Source organism: Leuresthes tenuis, unplaced genomic scaffold (assembly GCF_036924035.1).
Source record: "Leuresthes tenuis unplaced genomic scaffold, fLeuTen1.0.hap1 SCAF_24, whole genome shotgun sequence".
NCBI classification, from domain to species: domain Eukaryota; kingdom Metazoa; phylum Chordata; class Actinopteri; order Atheriniformes; family Atherinopsidae; genus Leuresthes; species Leuresthes tenuis.
The window spans coordinates 11,344,217-11,361,150 of NW_027325378.1; the positions used below are offsets into that span (position 1 = coordinate 11,344,217).

At 39.5% G+C, this 16,934-nt stretch overlaps 2 protein-coding genes across 2 annotated transcripts; both read left to right on the plus strand.

Moving 5' to 3' along the window:
- Window positions 1-1,141: 1,141 nt before the first annotated feature.
- On the plus strand, window positions 1,142-5,131 carry LOC140284784 (solute carrier family 22 member 13-like). The gene is made up of 10 exons (XM_072378777.1): window positions 1,142-1,607; window positions 2,385-2,488; window positions 2,832-2,986; window positions 3,091-3,262; window positions 3,376-3,496; window positions 3,589-3,683; window positions 3,755-3,969; window positions 4,221-4,329; window positions 4,458-4,652; window positions 4,742-5,131. Exons 1-10 carry the CDS (start codon window positions 1,236-1,238, stop codon window positions 4,815-4,817), a joined length of 1,614 nt encoding a protein of 537 aa, XP_072234878.1. The 5' UTR covers window positions 1,142-1,235; the 3' UTR covers window positions 4,818-5,131.
- A 1,063-nt stretch (window positions 5,132-6,194) lies between these two features.
- On the plus strand, window positions 6,195-12,171 carry LOC140285021 (solute carrier family 22 member 13-like). The gene is made up of 10 exons (XM_072379076.1): window positions 6,195-6,569; window positions 7,541-7,644; window positions 7,989-8,143; window positions 8,377-8,548; window positions 8,632-8,752; window positions 9,945-10,039; window positions 10,166-10,380; window positions 10,532-10,640; window positions 11,796-11,990; window positions 12,108-12,171. The coding sequence occupies exons 1-10, from the start codon at window positions 6,195-6,197 to the stop codon at window positions 12,169-12,171; spliced, it is 1,605 nt and encodes a 534-aa protein (XP_072235177.1).
- Window positions 12,172-16,934: the final 4,763 nt, after the last annotated feature.

The following is a 16,934-nucleotide window of genomic DNA, read 5'->3' on the forward strand; positions in this document are numbered from 1 at the left end:
TGTCTGTTTTTTTTCTATAAAAAGGTTAAATGACTGTTGTATTAATGACCTGAATCTGACTTTTCTTTGCTGTAAATTTCTGAAGAATATGCAAATAAAGGGAAAACACTGATGTGTAAGATGATTGAATATTCATGAAGCAAATCAGGATCCAATTTGTGCACAAAGCAAATAAAACCAAACTATCCAGTTTCCATTTGTTGCACTCCAAAGTTTCTCACATGAATGACTTTGCATTACTTTTCTACAGCATAAGTTTTATTTTACAGCTGTTTCAGACTTGATTTGTCTTCCTTTTCTCTCAGTCCCTTCAGGTTTATTGTCCTCGCTATCTACAAGCATTACTCAGCTGTAGTTTTACAATCACTTTTACTGGTTCTCGTGTCTAGTTTGTCTACTAAAAAAGCAAAAGCTGACTCGGCAATCGTGTATTCACGGTTTGTACATTCACAGATTACTTCCATGAATTAGCAGGAAGAAATATCCTGACTTTGGTCACTTGAACTGATTAAACTTACTTTGGAAACACGTAATGTACTGTTTGCACTACACTTCTTCACTAGACCGTGAGGTCAATGCCCTTAACTAAACCATAAAGAGTAAAAGGTCATCTATGACCCGTGGTTCTGATGAGGCTCAGACTTGTACAGCAAGCTGCATGAAAGTCAAACATCCAGGTGCCCTCCAGAAACAATCAAGCATGTCACACTTTACTTTTATATTAAATTCAAAGAAAGGACAATGTGTGGTTGGCAAAAAACTCCTGAAGAATAAAAGAAAGATAAACCTTTATTAGTCCCACAGTGGGAAAATTCACAAAATAAAAGTGCTACAACACACAAAATAAAAAACAAGTAAAAAGAAGAAGAAAATATCCAATCTACTGTGTAATTTCACTACAGGATATTGTTTCCGTTTGCGGGGCAGTAAGAGAAAATCCTTAGGATCATTGTGTTGTCAAATCTACGGCTCAAGTAAAACTGTTTTCCTTTGATTTAATCTGATTCCAAAAGCCTATTGTCATGTTTATACAATGAATGACACCTGATGGGTTATGTCTGACATTATACCCATGTTGTCTGTTTGTATTTTGAGATAAAGGACAGAGATTATAGGTTTAAACATTAACTTGGAGGATGAGACTCATGCTGACACTGACAGTTAGTTTACTGAGCTTTGCTCAAACCAGAAACTGTCTGTTCCATGTTACACTTTGAGGACATTCAGTGGGGAATATGAGCAACTTCGGGAAGATCCTCAAGGAGATCGGGGAGTTTGGCTTGTTTCAGAAGCGCTTGGTGGCTGCATTATGCATCCCCAGCATATTTGTAGCTTTCGATGTGATCGGCCAGGTGTTTACGGGCATGAATTTTCCACACCAATGTAACACTGACTGGATCTTGGAGCATGGACCCAACCTTACAGATGAGAGAAAAAGAAACCTCACCATCCCAGTGAACAGCGAGGGAAGGTTTGAAAGCTGTACAATGTTTACACCTGTTAATTTGAGTCTGGAAACCATTGAAAAGTATGGAATAAACAGCACTTCAGGATGCATAAATGGATCAGATTTTGAGGCCTTAGGGGCCTCAAGCATCGTGACAGAGGTAAGAGATACTTGTTTGTTCTCAGCAGTTTTTAAAAAATGCCTTGAAAAAAATAACCAACATATACATTATGTGGTGTTTATAGGAATGCTCCCTCTGCCCCTAATGCAGCCAACTAGGGGCCCACTGCAGCATCAGATTTTGGCTCTCATGTTTGTCACTCAGTGACTGACTGACATTAACTCAGTGCTGACTTTACACTACCGGGCGACTGAAAGGCATGTGATTAAGTCACTAAGGAGCTGTAATGGTAACACGTCAGCTTTTTTTAATCTAGCACAGTAACAGCTGTGTTTTATAACTCAAAGTGCAAGAGTAGGAACAGATTTGTTTTTCTTTTTTATGATTCCCTCTACCTACCCCCCCAAGTATGGTGGGCTACTATTAGTGAGTGAACCATCCGTAATCGAAGGGCCAATGCAAAGTAGCCAGTTTGACAATATCACTATAACTCATTATCTATTTACTTTTATTCTTCTTATGGATGAGATTTCCACTGGAAACTAAAAACCCAGTTTTTAGAAAGCCCGTGAAAAAATACGGTCCAAACACACACATGGATTGGTAATAGGAAATCTGGGAGTTATACCGTGTTTACGAAACTCAGAAAATTATTCAATTTTAGTTTAAATAATAACATGAAATCTGCTAAACAAGTCCCCTTTTGGCATGGTTTATGGTTGACCCGATAATTGTAATTGCCTCCAGTTCTCACATAATTAGTTAAATTTGATCTTTTCTCTGTATTTCTCTGCTTGTCCTCCTTCCTGTTGACAGTTCACTATGGTGTGTGAAAGGAGTAGTTTGATTGAAGCATCGCAGTCCATCTACATGGCCGGGCTTTTGGTCGGAGCGTTTGTGCTGGGGCAGATGGCCGACAGGTACGAATCAGTGTAGCTGAGCACTGTCCTGGTAAAGTGGTAAAACTGCAGACTGATTTATTGCTGACAAGTAGATTTAGTGTACATAGAATAGTGTGCATGTTTTTTTATAATTACATCTCTGTTCTGTACTTGTCCTGTAACAGCTGCTTACGACTGCATTTTGGCACTGTGACTTTAATGGTCCGAGTGAGTTCTGCATTCAAAAGACGGTGCATTGACCCTTGAAAGAAAAATGAACAGAAACGACTCTGCGTTATATACAAAAAGCTGAGAAAAGTCATGGTTTAATTCAAGTGTGCATTTCAAGGTGATCAGTGTTGTGCCCTTTCTTTCCCCCCAGGTTTGGCCGGCGCTTCGTGGTCCTGCTTTCACTGCTTGTGCTGCTGGTGTTTGGTGTGAGTTGTGCTTTCTCCCCCAATATCTATGTTTACATCGTTCTCAAATTTTTTTGTGGCATCTCAATTTCTGGCATCATTGCCAATGCATTCGTCATAGGTAGGTACCACGTTGGCAGCTGAAATTTCAGCTGGTGTCACGAGTGATCGCGCTTCACTCTTGCACTGAATAGGCATGAATTTGTCTGTCATTTTGCATTCAAGGTGGAGAATGGAGTGATTCCTCAAAGTTTGCTCTCTGCACCATTATCTGCCATGCTTTTTATCCACTTGGGCTGATGATATTGTCTGGAATTGCATATTTGATCCGGAATTGGAGGATCCTGCAGCTGGTGCTCTTCAGCCCTCTTGTCCTTGTCCTGGGGATCTTCTACTGGTCAGCAGCCACTCTGGCCAAACTAGATGCTTATAACCAAAATCATCGAAACACAAAAAAGTAATATGACGCGGGCATTACAGTTTGTGATCTTAGGGTTATCTGTCAACTAGGATTCTTCCGGAGTCAGCTCGCTGGCTCATCACTCAGGGTAGGAAGGAGGAGGCCATAAAGGCAATCCGGAGAGCAGCTAAAGTGAACAAGAGAGACGTACCAGAAGACCTGCTAGAAAAAGTGAGCTGCATCACACACACACACACTCGCTTCAAACCAAAATCAGACACAGTAAAGCCTTCCCACTTACTAATCACACCTAAATGATTTAGCTTGAGGACGAGGGTACAACCAAAAAAGGGACCATGCTGGACATCTTCAGATTGCCATACCTGAGAAAACGTGCTTTCATAATGAGCTGCGCCTGGTGAGTGTTTATTTCATTTCACTTCATATTGTTTTTGTGGTTTTGCTGAAGATGTATCTCACACTTTACAGGTTTGCAACTAGTCTGATGTACTATGGACTGAGCCTCAATGTTGGCAATTTTGGTCTGGACATTTATCTCACGCAGTTCATCTTTGGGATAGTAGAATTTCCCGCACGTCTGGGCATTTTGCCTCTCCTGCAGCGCTTTGGAAGAAAACTTTGTCAAGGAGGGGTGCTTCTGCTTGGTGGCATAGCTTGTCTTGGGATTCTAGCTGTACCAAGAGGTGATTTTTTATTATTATTATTTTCACTGTTTGTTATCTAACTAGAAGATGTTCTTTTGATCCAAGTTAAATCTTATTTCATGTAAATATTAGGAAAATGAGAGATTAGGAAGGTAAGTCGACCAAAAGCTAGAATCCATTACCTATTTTTCTTTATATTTATTCTGTATATTTTTCTCTCAATGCTTTTACGCAGTCTCCACTTTTGTTTATTTGACTAAGTATTTGTTATTATTTTATATATATTTCAGATCTTCCAGTCGTGATAACGGTCATAGCTGTGCTGGGTAAATTTGCTGCCACTGCCAGTTTTGCAACAGTGTATGTTTATACTGCAGAATTATACCCCACAGTTTTAAGGTAAGACTTTAGTGTCCTAAAGCTAACCCTTTAGGATATGCTTATACAGATGTATTGGGAGAAGATGGCATATTTTCTCATATTCAATGAAGTAGGACTGCTGCTAACTTCACCTCCCGTCCCGGCAGGCAGAATGGTGTAGGTTTGAACTCCATGTGTGCCCGTGTGGCGGGCATCCTGGCGCCTCTGATCCGGCTCCTGGATGTCTATCATTACACCATTCCCATGCTGATCTATGGTACTATCCCCATTGTTGCTGGGGGTCTCTGTGTACTGCTGCCTGAAACTCGCAATGCCGAACTTCAGGACCATGCTGAAATTCAGTGAGTTTCCAAATCATTTCACAGCAGAGACATTATTTCATGGATATCAAATTAAATTGACACAATAAATTACTTGTTTGCCGTTTCAGAAAACCTGCAGATGAAACTTCTGAAAGGACACTCTTCGCTCAGGACAGCAAATTGGAAAAAAGCACAAAAATGTGATTTTTGACTTATTGCTTGTTTAATGAGGTGGCTTCCTCTCAGCTGATGCACGTGTCAATAATTTTTTTGATTGCTGTTAGATGCAATCATGTGTCACATTTTCATTTTTTCTTTTTTTTTTGTCACTCACTTAAAAGTTGTAAACTAATAACTGGGATACACACACACATTTAAGTTTTGTATGTACTGTAAATTTGCTGTAAACAGTTCTACTTTATGGATATTATGTTATTCCTTTCCCCTGTATATATGGCAGTCCATCTGTTTGTATGAAATTTCAGTGTTATTTCAGCAATAAATCCAGAAATCTCCGTGTTTGGTTTTGTTTCTCTTGATAAAAACGCATCTGATACTCAGACCAAAGTAAGGGCCCACTCCCAAAGCCCAGCTCTGTGTACAGTGCTCTATAAACAAATACACCTATCTCCTCTGTGGAGCTTCCCAGCCCCTTCAGGGTTATCTTTGGTCTCCTCAGTGTCGCCCTCCTTGCTTGCTCTGTGAGTTTTGGTGAACAGCCCACATCAGGCAGGTGGATGCGATGGTGCTCTTTGGGATTTTCCAAGATATTATTTTGTTTTTTGAAACCACTTAAACAGGCTTTTTTTTTTGTCATTTCACCAATCTGTAGATTTTCTACTGTAAATCCCCCTAAAAATCTATTTGTATTACAGATAGTGACACAACCACAGGAGTGGCTTCTAATTGAATAGTGCGCGTCGTATTTCCTCACATGGAGGTCAAGGCTTTTATTTACTCGACACTTTGGTGGTATTTCAAATTGTCACTGTCGCTGCTATTTTTTCTCCTCCAGAACTTGTGAGGAGAGACTGCAAGAACGTTGAACAGAAGAAGTCGCAAACAGGCAAACAAAGTCTCACCTTGACAAGCTGTGGCTACACACTTAACACTTCCTGCATCCTATGAAATTTAAATCCATTCTGAATTTGCTTGGATAGAGACACTTCTTTTCCTTGTATGGTTTTTATTGTAAAATACGTGCATTCATATTGTATGCAACTGCTTGCTGGACTGATCTGGAAAGGTATGATCTGGAATCAATCAATCAAATGGGACTCTGTCAAAAAACGCCCACAACTTCACCACAGGACACATGCCCATGAACTCATCATCCCACCCCCTACTCGAGCCTTAGCCGTTATCTAAATCTAACCTTAAAACCATTTTTCACTTTGTTGTTCAATGATTTACACAGTCTGGGTGTGTCGTGGAGTAATTTAATGCTCATAAATGAATGACATTACCGACTGATAGAGTAGGTGTAAATACGCTACACTTACTCAGAGTATTATAGTGTTATAGTGGTCTCTCTCTCACTACTTTTATGAATTGCCTCTGCAAGTTAAGCCACATATCAAAATGAACAACTTTGGACAGATCCTGAAAGAAATTGGAGAGTTTGGTTTGTTTCAGAAATGCCTTATTCTTTCATTATGTATAGTCGTCATTTTTCCAACTTTCGATGTGATGAGCCTGGTATTCGTAGGCATGAGCTTCCCACATCACTGCAACACTGACTGGATTTTGGAGCATGGACCAAATCTGACAGAAGAGAGACAAAGGAATCTCACCATTCCCGTGGATGCGAATGGAAGGTTTGAAAGCTGCAAAATGTTCACACCTGTGAACCTGGATTTGGAAACCATCGAAGAGTACGGCATTAATGATACAACAGGATGCACAGACGGCTGGAACTATGAGACTGAGCCAGGCATTGCCAACATTGTGACGGATGTAAGAAAAAGATCATTTATTACTTATTTATTATATATTATCATTCCTTCATTTTCTTTAACTTTTTTTTTCATTGCTGACACTAGAATCCCTACACCTGTCCCTACACTTCAAAAAGTGTAGCTCTTAACAATTCATAGTGTCACCATAACTTTTCACAAGACTTAAAAGACCCTCTGGTATTTAGCATATCAAGTATTCTACATGTTGTTTTGCCTCATTCTTCCTGCAAACACGTCTCGAGGTGTACAAAAGCACGGTTGTTGTCTGCCATCACAGAGGTAAGGCAAGGCAAGTTTATTTGTAGAGTACAATTTGTACACAAGGCAATTCAAGGGCCAAAGGTCTGACAACACGTGTTTCCACTGTCTGATGCCTCTAATCCCAAATAAAATGACATTTCCTCAGGGCAAGGTTAACATAAGGCTTCTTTTTAGCACAGTAGAGTTTTAAGTGGTATTTGTGAATAGAACACTATTGTAATGCTTGACAGAGGTCCCACAGTAATCACTTTCCCTTTTTCTTAAATCAGCTTTTTATGATGGAAGGAATTTGATTCAGTCTGGAGCATCAGAGATCCCTCACCGAGTCTTGTGAGCTTGCACCTTTATTTTAATAGTTTAATCATATTATGCACCATTAAGGGAGAAATATGATCATTCATTCAAATCTTTCAATGAGGGACAGTGCTCTTGAATATTTCAGGGATTTTCACATGTATCTGTTGACAAATGGGAGATCTTCCGGTGACCTAAATTGCCTCTGTTCAAACCTCTGCAACCTCTCAAACATCACAGCTTCTTCTGATTTGGGGTTTTGGTGTTACTGAACGCTGCAGGTTTCTATCCTGAATCCCTGTTTGTTTTCTGTATTTGTAAATTACTTTTTGTCTGAAAGCCTGCGGCCCGTTCTTTAATCTGTCTATGTCCCTCCTTTTTTAATTTTTTTTTACCCATTGTTTTTCCGTACAGTTTAACTTGGTTTGTGACCACAGCGGTTTGAATGAGGTGTCGCAGTCCCTCTTCATGGCAGGTGCCCTGGTTGGATCGCTGGTGTTTGGGGCACTTTCCGACAGGTAGTACATTAAATTTAACAGCTAGTATTTCAGTGATGGCTCTGGTTTTGCAAACTTACTGTTTTCTGGGAATTCCAACCTTCGTTATTTTCATTCACTTTTATAGAAGAGCTGAAATGTGTCGTCAATCTCACTCAGTGATTTATTAAAGACTTTAACCTTGAATGCAATTTAATGGACATAAAATAAGAATTTTTGGGGAAGGCAACACCTGAGAAGCAATGTAAAATTATCGGATACTAGAAATGTTCAGTGATTTTTAATATTTCACTGGGATCAAATATACATGCAGTGATGCTTATACAGATTTAGGTGAATTTGATATCGTTATGCCCTTTTTTCAGGTTTGGCAGGCGATTTGCAATCCTGCTGTCACTTCTCCTCCAGCTACTCTTTGGTGTGACCCCTGCCTTCTCACCAAACATTTATGTTTACATGGTTCTCAAATTTCTCAGTGGGAGTGTCAGTATGGTCTACGTTATGAACGCATCTGTCATGAGTATGCAACCTTTTTCATTATTTGTGATTATAGTCACATTGTTTTGTGCTTTGTTTCGTCATTTCTTTTACCAGTGGTAATGCAGATTGTTTGGTTATCAGTTCAACTTTATGTATTTATTCAGATTTAAAACAGTTTCAGAAGGGGGGGAAATATTAGCATGGCCACTATAAAACTAAACACCATTGCAAACTGTAAAAAAAAAAAAAAGTCAATATTGTTCTGTCTTGCAGCAGTGGAATGGACCGATCCTTCGAAGTCGGCTGTTTGCACGATATCCATCATATGTTTCTATGCTTTTGGACAGATGATATTGTCTGGCATTGCCTTTTTGATTAAAGACTGGAGGATTCTGCAGCTGGTGCTTTTCAGTCCTCTTGTCATCGTCCTGGTGACCATGTACCAGTAAGCAGCTCACCATAATGTACTGTATAATAATGCGTTTTCCATGTGCTATTTGCCAAAACATTGCCAGAGTATTTCAACAGGTTTCTCCCAGAGTCAGCTCGCTGGCTCATGACGCAGGGCAGGATGGAAGAGGCACGAAAACAGCTCCAGTGGGCAGCACGAGTAAACAAAAAGAAAGTACCAGAAGATCTGCTTAATGAGGTGATCGTCCAAAGTTTTTTTTTTATTATTTTTTTAAGAAAAAAGGTTTTATCTGGTCCTAAAGATAGGTTAATACAGCTATCAGATGAGCAACAGTTCATACCATTTTCATGACATTATTTGTTTAACAAAAACCAAGCCAAAATGCAGAATCACAGTGTGAAAAATTCAGTTAAACTCCTTAACTCAATAACTTGTAATGCCACATTCAGCAGCTATAACTTGGAGTAATAATTTATTGTATGATGTTGACAATCTTGGATATTGTTGTGGAGGAATATCATCCAAAGATTCTCTAAAATGTTCTTCAGAGAGATACAGAGGAGTTCATGGTGGACTCAATGACTGCCAGTTCTCCAGGTCCTTTGGCTGCAGAACAAGCCCAGATCATCAGCCCTCCACCACCGTGCTAGACAGTTGGTATGAGGTGTTTGTCCTGAGATGCTGCGTTTGGTTTCCTCCAAACATGCTGCTGTGCATTACCAATAATCATCTCCTCTTTGATCTCATCTGTCCAAAGGCCATTGTTCCAGACGTTTTGGAGTTTATTCACATTCAGCTTTGCGAACCAAAGCTGTGCTTCCTGAGGCCTGTACAGTCAGATGTATTTAATGGGTTTTTTGCAGTTTCTCTGAGCATTGCATGGTCTGACCTTGGCGTGAACTTGCTGGGACGTCCACTCTTGGGAAGACTGGTAGTCATCTTCATTATTATCCAACTGTGAATCATCTTTCTCCCTGTAGAATGATGGACTCCAAATAGTTTACAAGTGGCATTAAAACCCTTACTGCTGGCCAGCAGATATCATTGCTGATATATTTCCTCCTAAATTCTCCAAAACAGCAAACTGAAAAAAAAAAAAAAAAAAAAAAAAAAAAAAAAAAACTTGTTTTTTCATATAGGTGCTCATACATCTATGATCATAAAGTGCATCTGCGGCACCTAGCAGCCATTTACCCCTCCTAATTCCTGTGGAAGCAGAGTAACTGAATAATTTCCACACACTTCTTCTGCATTTTGGGTCAGTTTTTCTTACATAAACAACTCTGTGTAATATGGCCTGAGCTGCTGAACTCGGGTTGGATTGATCTAATTTCAACACCCTATAATGATAGGATAAGTTCTTATTGAAATGACTTCATAAGACATCATTATGCTGTGTTTTCTGCAAGTTACCTTTTGACTTGTTCAGGTGAAAGTGGACAGCACGTCAGAGAGATGGAACATGTGGAACATCTTCGGAATACCGTATTTGAGAAAACGCACTCTAATAATGGGCTTTAACTGGTGTGTCCTCTTGAACCGATATACTGTTCATGCAATGTTCTTGAACAGCGTCAGTCTGAAGATCTGTTGTAATAATCCCTTTTTTGTTCTTGTTTATCAGAAACTAAACTCCACCTTTGATTCTAGGTTTGCAGCAAGTCTTCTGTTTTATGGACTGACCTTGAATATTGGCAGTTTTGGCCTAAATATCTACCTCACCCAGTTGGTCTTTGCTGTTGTTGAAATCCCTGCCAACATAGGTGGTTTAACTCTAAGTCAACGCTTCGGGAGGAGAATATGTGAAAGTTGTTTTCTGTTCTTTGGTGGCGCCTCTTGTCTGGCTGTCCTAGCTGTTCCCAAAGGTATCTTCAACAGGCTGAGCATGATTTGGTTTTTAAGAAATCTTTTAAAAAGTTTCAGTGTAATGACCCCCCCCCCCCCCCCCCCCCCCTCAATTGTTCTTTAATATACATGCCAATCTCATGTTTATGCTGTATATTCTTTACCTTTCAGATCTTCCTATAGTGGTGACAGTCATAGCTGTGCTGGGGAAATTTGCTGCCACAGGCTCCTTTTCTACAGCCTACATTTATACAGCAGAATTATATCCAACAGTTTTAAGGTATTGTTTATCTTTTTATTAATGATTATCTGATTTTGTACTTGCATACTACAATCCCGTTTCATGAAGCTGGGACACAGTAAAATAGGAAATTGAAGAAGCAGTGTAATTCTAATCATGTATTCAACTAAAAATGGTACAAACACAACATATCACAAACGTATTATATATTATCATACTTTATAATGTAAATAAAGTATTTTTCTATTCTATCACATATTTTAACAAGATCTCTGATTTTAGCTGCTTGACAGTAAAGGGCCTCTAGTCATTTTTTCACCAAAAGTAACAGGAAGCCAGTGCAGGGAGACCAGCTCAGGGGGAATGTGTGGGGAAAAATAACCAATGAGAATTTCCACATTAGAGCAGATGGAATTCTCAAGTCTTTCATTTAAGAAGCCAAAAGGTTGGACGAAGCTGCTAAGCACTTTTGCTGGTCGCTTTGGTTACACAAACACAACAGGTAACGAAAAAAAAAAAAAGTCCCTTTCTGGTCGGCTTTGAAAAACAACATCGCTTGATGAAGGTTATCAAACAATCATGGTGAGAGATAAGCATTCTTTTTACAACTGGACCCGAGTGCTTAATACAGCTGAGGCAGGCTTTTGAAGCTGAGCCGACTTCCCTGTAATACTACTTTGTGCTGCTCAATGAGGTGCAAGTCCCCACAGCGTCTCGTCTCTCCTGGAGCCAACAGAAGTAGAAGAGGAAGCTTTAGCAGGTGCTGGCAGAAGGAAATGAACAAACTGCCCTCTAACGGAGCGAGGAAATAAGTTCTGGGTGTTGAAAACACTGCATTTAAAACACTAGTAAATACAGTGTTCATAGAAGATTTCCACTGCTCTTTATATAAATAATTCTATATATTGCACTTACAAATCACAATGATTACACTTTATGTTTGAGGGAATATTCTGTAACTAAAATATAATTAGTGGAAGAAGCATGATATTATTTTACAGCCCTCATGAAAAGAAAAATAGGATGAATGTGCCTTTGTGGCACATCACATACTGAAAACTATTCATTGTGACTTCAAAATATGTTTCTAATATCATGTGATGAATACATTATAAATATATGGCAGTTACTCTTAGAGAATGCTGTAATTTTTGTCACCAAAATAATGTCAGTTTTGACCATGCATTCTTGCAGACACAGTGGTGTGGGTATAAACGCCATGTGTGCTCGTATAGCAGGCATCCTCGCACCACTGATCAGGCTCCTGGAGGTCTACCATTACGCCATTCCAATGTTAATTTATGGCATCATCCCAGTTGCTGCTGGTGGTTTCTGTTTGCTGCTGCCTGAAACCCTCAATGTTGAACTTCAGGACCATGCTGCGTTAAAGTATGAGCCGATCGCTGCATCAAAAAAGCAAAATATTCATGCGCAATGTGATTTGATTTGAATTTTGAATCTTACATGCTGTATTGTGTGTGTTCCTTCTTGTGTTTCTAATTTTAGAAAACCGGACAACGGACCAGTGGGGGACAGACTCGCCGAACAAGTCACAGAAGACTGCTTATAATTGTAACAAAAATCAAAAGACAATTCACATTTCATTATAAGGTTTACAGAAAAAAAAAAAAAAAGTCATTCATAGTCTATATTATTTTGTTTGGATTAATTTTTAGTGCCTCTAATAACCACGTTTCTTAAAAAAATAAATTTAAAAATTTTAAAAAAATTGGTTTATCCTCATATTTTGTTTAGTCTTAATTAAACCGAAGAACAGCTGAAGTGTAATGAACATGCACTACGTTCTTCTTTTGCTGCAGTCTTGGAGGTCACTAACAGACCAAATGTATTTGCTAGCTCCATGCCTTAACCATCCTGACTTAGTTTTTAAAGCTCTAGTCTGCACCCGATTCTGAGATTAAGCCTTTACACAAACAAGTCAGCAATGCAAATGCTAGCCAATCAAATCACCTTATTAATTATGAGCCTCCTATTGTGTACGTTGGGGCAAAGTAAAGTGACCTTGAAGAAAGGACTCAGGACTGGTCATCTGTAATAGGTCAGCTGCAAGTAGACTCAGAAGCAGTCAACTAGTAGGGCTGAAACTTGCACACCCCATTCCTGCCTTATCATGAACGCTACCGACTAAGAACAAGCGAGCCTGCAAGCTCCTCTCGAGGTTAACAGTAAGTAATAATAATGCAAAGACACAAGACGGACAACTGCACAGCTAAAATAAAAATTTTTTTTAAAAATCTCCGGTAATGACACATATAGTAAGATAAACTGGTAGATAATTATGCAATTAAGCACAGGTAAAACAAGTTTCTAACCATCAGGGGAATATGCTGAGCGAGAAAAAAAAAAAATTAAAAATTATGCATCAGCTGGCAGAGGAATGTGAGTTATTACACCAGGCCTGTTGACACCAATACTGAGATTAATCATTTAAAAACACTTAATATTTATTAACCCTAACCCGAACCCAAAAAAAAAAAAAAGATGCTGTTTCAGCACCTTTAGTTTGTCCTTTTTTCACATTTATGTTCTTTAAGATTTCAGGCCTGTGTGTGTGTGCTTGTTTTGGTTCATTTCAACTTCAGAAATGGAAATATGTTTTTTTTCCCCCATTAAAGCTTAAACATAAAAGAACTCCTCTGGATGGTCATTCACCTTTAACGGACAATGGTTAACTTGAGAGATAAAGTCTTGCAGATGCTACAGACAGATCCTGTTGCAGTTTTTTGGGGGGCACATGAGGACTAAAATCCACCACTGTAACATCCCAATATGATGGAACCTGTGAGAAACATTAGCGCTCTCAAGAAAATGGCAGCCAAATGCACACCGACAAGCTCCTGGCTTCATTTATGTTGGTAAAAGGCAAACAGAAATGTCTTCATTTAGCCCCAGGATAACTCTATTCTAGTTATACTTTCACTGAGTGTCAGCTCTTAATCATCCTCTGCCCGTATGATAATCTGCTGACTGTAAAGAAGCTGCGCCAATGCTGCTTTGCATGTCACTTAGTCCTTGTGCAATATTCATGCAGTTTTGCTATGAGATTGGGTTGAAGAGAGGAATGAACTGATCAAATTGTACCTGCTAAGAGAGTTTAGATCTTTAACTGCCTGCTACAAGATGTTGATAAGATCTTGCAGGCATCTTTTTGTTATTATGTCACTTTTTTTTTTTATTTAGTTTTTTTTTTTTGAAGACCTTATCAAGGGAAAGGTTAAACTGCACATTTTTTAGGTGTGAACCAGTAAAATTGTAAAAATAAGAGATCAAGTAAAATGCCTGGATTTTTTCTTTACTTGATTTTGAACACTATTACTCTTGAACATCAATTCATAATATAACTGAGTACAGAAACTGAATAAATGAGTCAGAGAACATCCATGTTACAGATGTTGCTTCAGGAAATTTTTAAGCCTTTTAAAAGGTTTATTAAGCTCACATTGTATTAACTCATAATTCAGCTCACCCCATTGTTCAGATAGATTACAAACTGAAACACATACTATATTGGGTAGCAAATCCATCCTATAATACAATCATTGTGCTGACTTCACTTTCACATAAAAATAAAATAAAATATAGCTGCAAGCAGCGATGGCGGGGTCTAGCACAATAGCAGGTAAGCCTGCGGCTGCTCAGGAAGGCATCATGAGTCCATAGACCAAGTTTGGTGTTTGAAATGAACTCGTCTTCATCCAGGGATTCCAACGGTACCTCATTTGTCCAATTTGAACAGACGGCTCCAAAGCTATGAGCAAAATGCAGTATGTCTACTTATAGCGCCTCCACTGGGTGGAAGTGCAACAGACTTCTTGGGCCTCTTAAAGACTTGGTCATGAGTCTGTGTTAGAAGTTTGATGTCAAAAGAGCAAATGGTTGCTGAGATATGGCCTCACGTCCTGTTTGGCGCGTCATTGCTGAGTTTGATCAGCTGCTACGGGCAAACGGAAGTGAATATAAAAATTTCACATGATAGCTCTTGTGGGGCATGGTCTGAAGATTTTATATGTCAAGTCCCGTGGAGATCAGACAATCTGGGTGACCTGTAATGCGTTTTGAAGGTTTTTGACATAATTCAAAATGGCGGACAATCCAAGATGGCGCGAATGACGTCATAGGATTCGTTGACCTCGGCTATATCCACGGAATACAACGGTACCTCATATGTGAAATTTGGACAAACGGGTCCAAAGATATGAGCAAAAATGCATTTTTTCTAAATATAGCGCCACCTATAGGTCAAAGGTCTCCAAAATTCTTGGGCCTCTTCAAGATCGAGTTATGAATATGTGTTATGAGTTTGATGTCAAAAGACCAACCGGTTGCTGAGATATGGCCTCACGTCTTTTTTGGCGTTGTCACCGTTAACTTTGATTGGTTGTAATGGGTGAACAAAGTCGAAATTGAAAAATCCGCTTCGTATCCTTTGTGCGGATTCGTCCAAAGATACTGTGTGCCAATTTTCATGAGAATTGGTCAAAATTTGTGACCTGTGAAACTTTTTGAAGGTTTTCAACAAAATCCAAGATGGCGGAAAATCTAGTTAGACGGAAAATGACGTCATAGGGTGCGTTGGACTTGTCATGATCCAAGGATTCCAGCGATATGTTGTTTTTGAAATTTGGATCAACGAGTCAAAAGTTATTTAGCTGAATGGGCTTCAAACTTTGACCCGTTGGTGGCGCTAGAGAGTTTTGAATTTGGGCACGAAATTTGTTGAATTTGCTAATGGGACTGTCCTAAATAGATGTGCCAAATTTCACAACTTTTTACCATTGCGTTAATGGGGCTGCCATAGACTTCAATTGCAGCGGAAAGTAGATCAATAATAAATATAGCTGCAAGCAGCGATACGGGGTCTAGCAGAATAGCAGGTAAGCCTGCGGCTGCTCAGGAAGGCATCATGAGTCCATAGACCAAGTTTGGTGTTTGAAATGAACTCGTCTTCATCCAGGGATTCCAACGGTACCTCATTTGTCCAATTTGAAACAACGGCTCCAAAGCTATGAGCAAAATGCAGTTTTTCTACTTATAGCGCCCCCACTGGGTGGACGTTCACCAGACTTCTTGGGCCTCTTAAAGACTTGGTCATGAGTCTGTGTTATAAGTTTGATGTCAAAAGATTAAATGGTTGCTGAGATACGGCCTCACGTCCTGTTTGGCGCGTCATCGCTGAGTTTGATTGGCTGCTACGGGCAAACGGTAGCGAATTAAAAAATACCACTTGAAAGCTCATGTGAGGCTCAGTCTGAAGATTCTATATGTCAAGTCCCGTAGAAATCAGACAATCTGGGTGACCTGTAATGCGTTTTGAAGGATTTTGATGGAATTCACAATGGCGGACAATCCAAGATGGCGCGCATGACGTCATGAGATTGATTAACCTCGGCTATATCCAGGGACTCCAATGGTACCTCATTTGTGATATTTGGACAAACAGGTGTAAAGTTATGAGCAAAAATGCATATTTGCTAAATATAGCGCCACCTATAGGTCAAAGATCACTAAAATTCTTAGGCCTGTTAAGGATCGAGTTATGAGTCAGTGTCATAAGTTTAATGTCAAAAGACCAACCGGTTGCTGAGATATGGCCTCACGTCCTTTTTGGCGTTGTCGCCGTTAACTTTGATTGGTTGTATTGGGTGAACAAAGTCGAAATTGAAAAATCCGCTTCGTATCCTTTGTGCAGATTCGTCCAAAGATACTGTGTGCCAATTTTCATGAGAATTGGTCAAAATTTGTGACCTGTGAAACTTTTTGAAGGTTTTCAACAAAATCCAAGATGGCGGAAAATCTAGTTAGACGGAAAATGACGTCATAGGGTGCGTTGGACTCGTCATGATCCAAGGATTCCAACGATACCTTGTTTTTGAAATTTGGATCAACGAGTCAAAAGTTATTTAGCTGAATGGGCTTCAAACTTTGACGTGTTGGTGGCGCTAGAGAGTTTTGAATTTGGGCACGAAATTTGTTGAATTTGCTAATGGGACTGTCCTAATTAGATGTGCCAAATTTCACAACTTTTTACCATTGCGTTAATGGGGCTGCCATAGACTTCAATTGCAGCGGAAAGTAGAAGAATAATAAGAAAAGCTACTAAAACAATAGGGTTCTGCAGCTTCGCTGCTAGACCCCTAATAAAAAAAGCTTAGTTTAGGTAAGTGGCGGCACCTAGAGCGAGCGGAAGGTATGGCATGACATGAGTGTCTATATAAGTTAGCATTTCAAAACCTATGACGTTTCTCCACAGCTTTTTCTTCAGCTCTTATCAGCACAACAACAATCATACACCTGAGACTGTGACCCATCTCT

Excerpts from the sequence above, each read along its gene's own strand:
- LOC140284784 (XM_072378777.1), top strand. The coding sequence starts at position 1,236 with ATGAGCAACTTCGGGAAGATCCTCAAGGAGATCGGGGAGTTTGGCTTG. Across the intron at positions 3,497-3,588 it reads CAGAAGACCTGCTAGAAAAA|CTTGAGGACGAGGGTACAAC; the intron begins GTGAGCTGCATC and ends TAAATGATTTAG. Across the intron at positions 4,330-4,457 it reads TTATACCCCACAGTTTTAAG|GCAGAATGGTGTAGGTTTGA; the intron begins GTAAGACTTTAG and ends CCGTCCCGGCAG.
- LOC140285021 (XM_072379076.1), top strand. The coding sequence starts at position 6,195 with ATGAACAACTTTGGACAGATCCTGAAAGAAATTGGAGAGTTTGGTTTG. Across the intron at positions 8,144-8,376 it reads TATGAACGCATCTGTCATGA|CAGTGGAATGGACCGATCCT; the intron begins GTATGCAACCTT and ends TCTGTCTTGCAG. Across the intron at positions 10,641-11,795 it reads TTATATCCAACAGTTTTAAG|ACACAGTGGTGTGGGTATAA; the intron begins GTATTGTTTATC and ends GCATTCTTGCAG.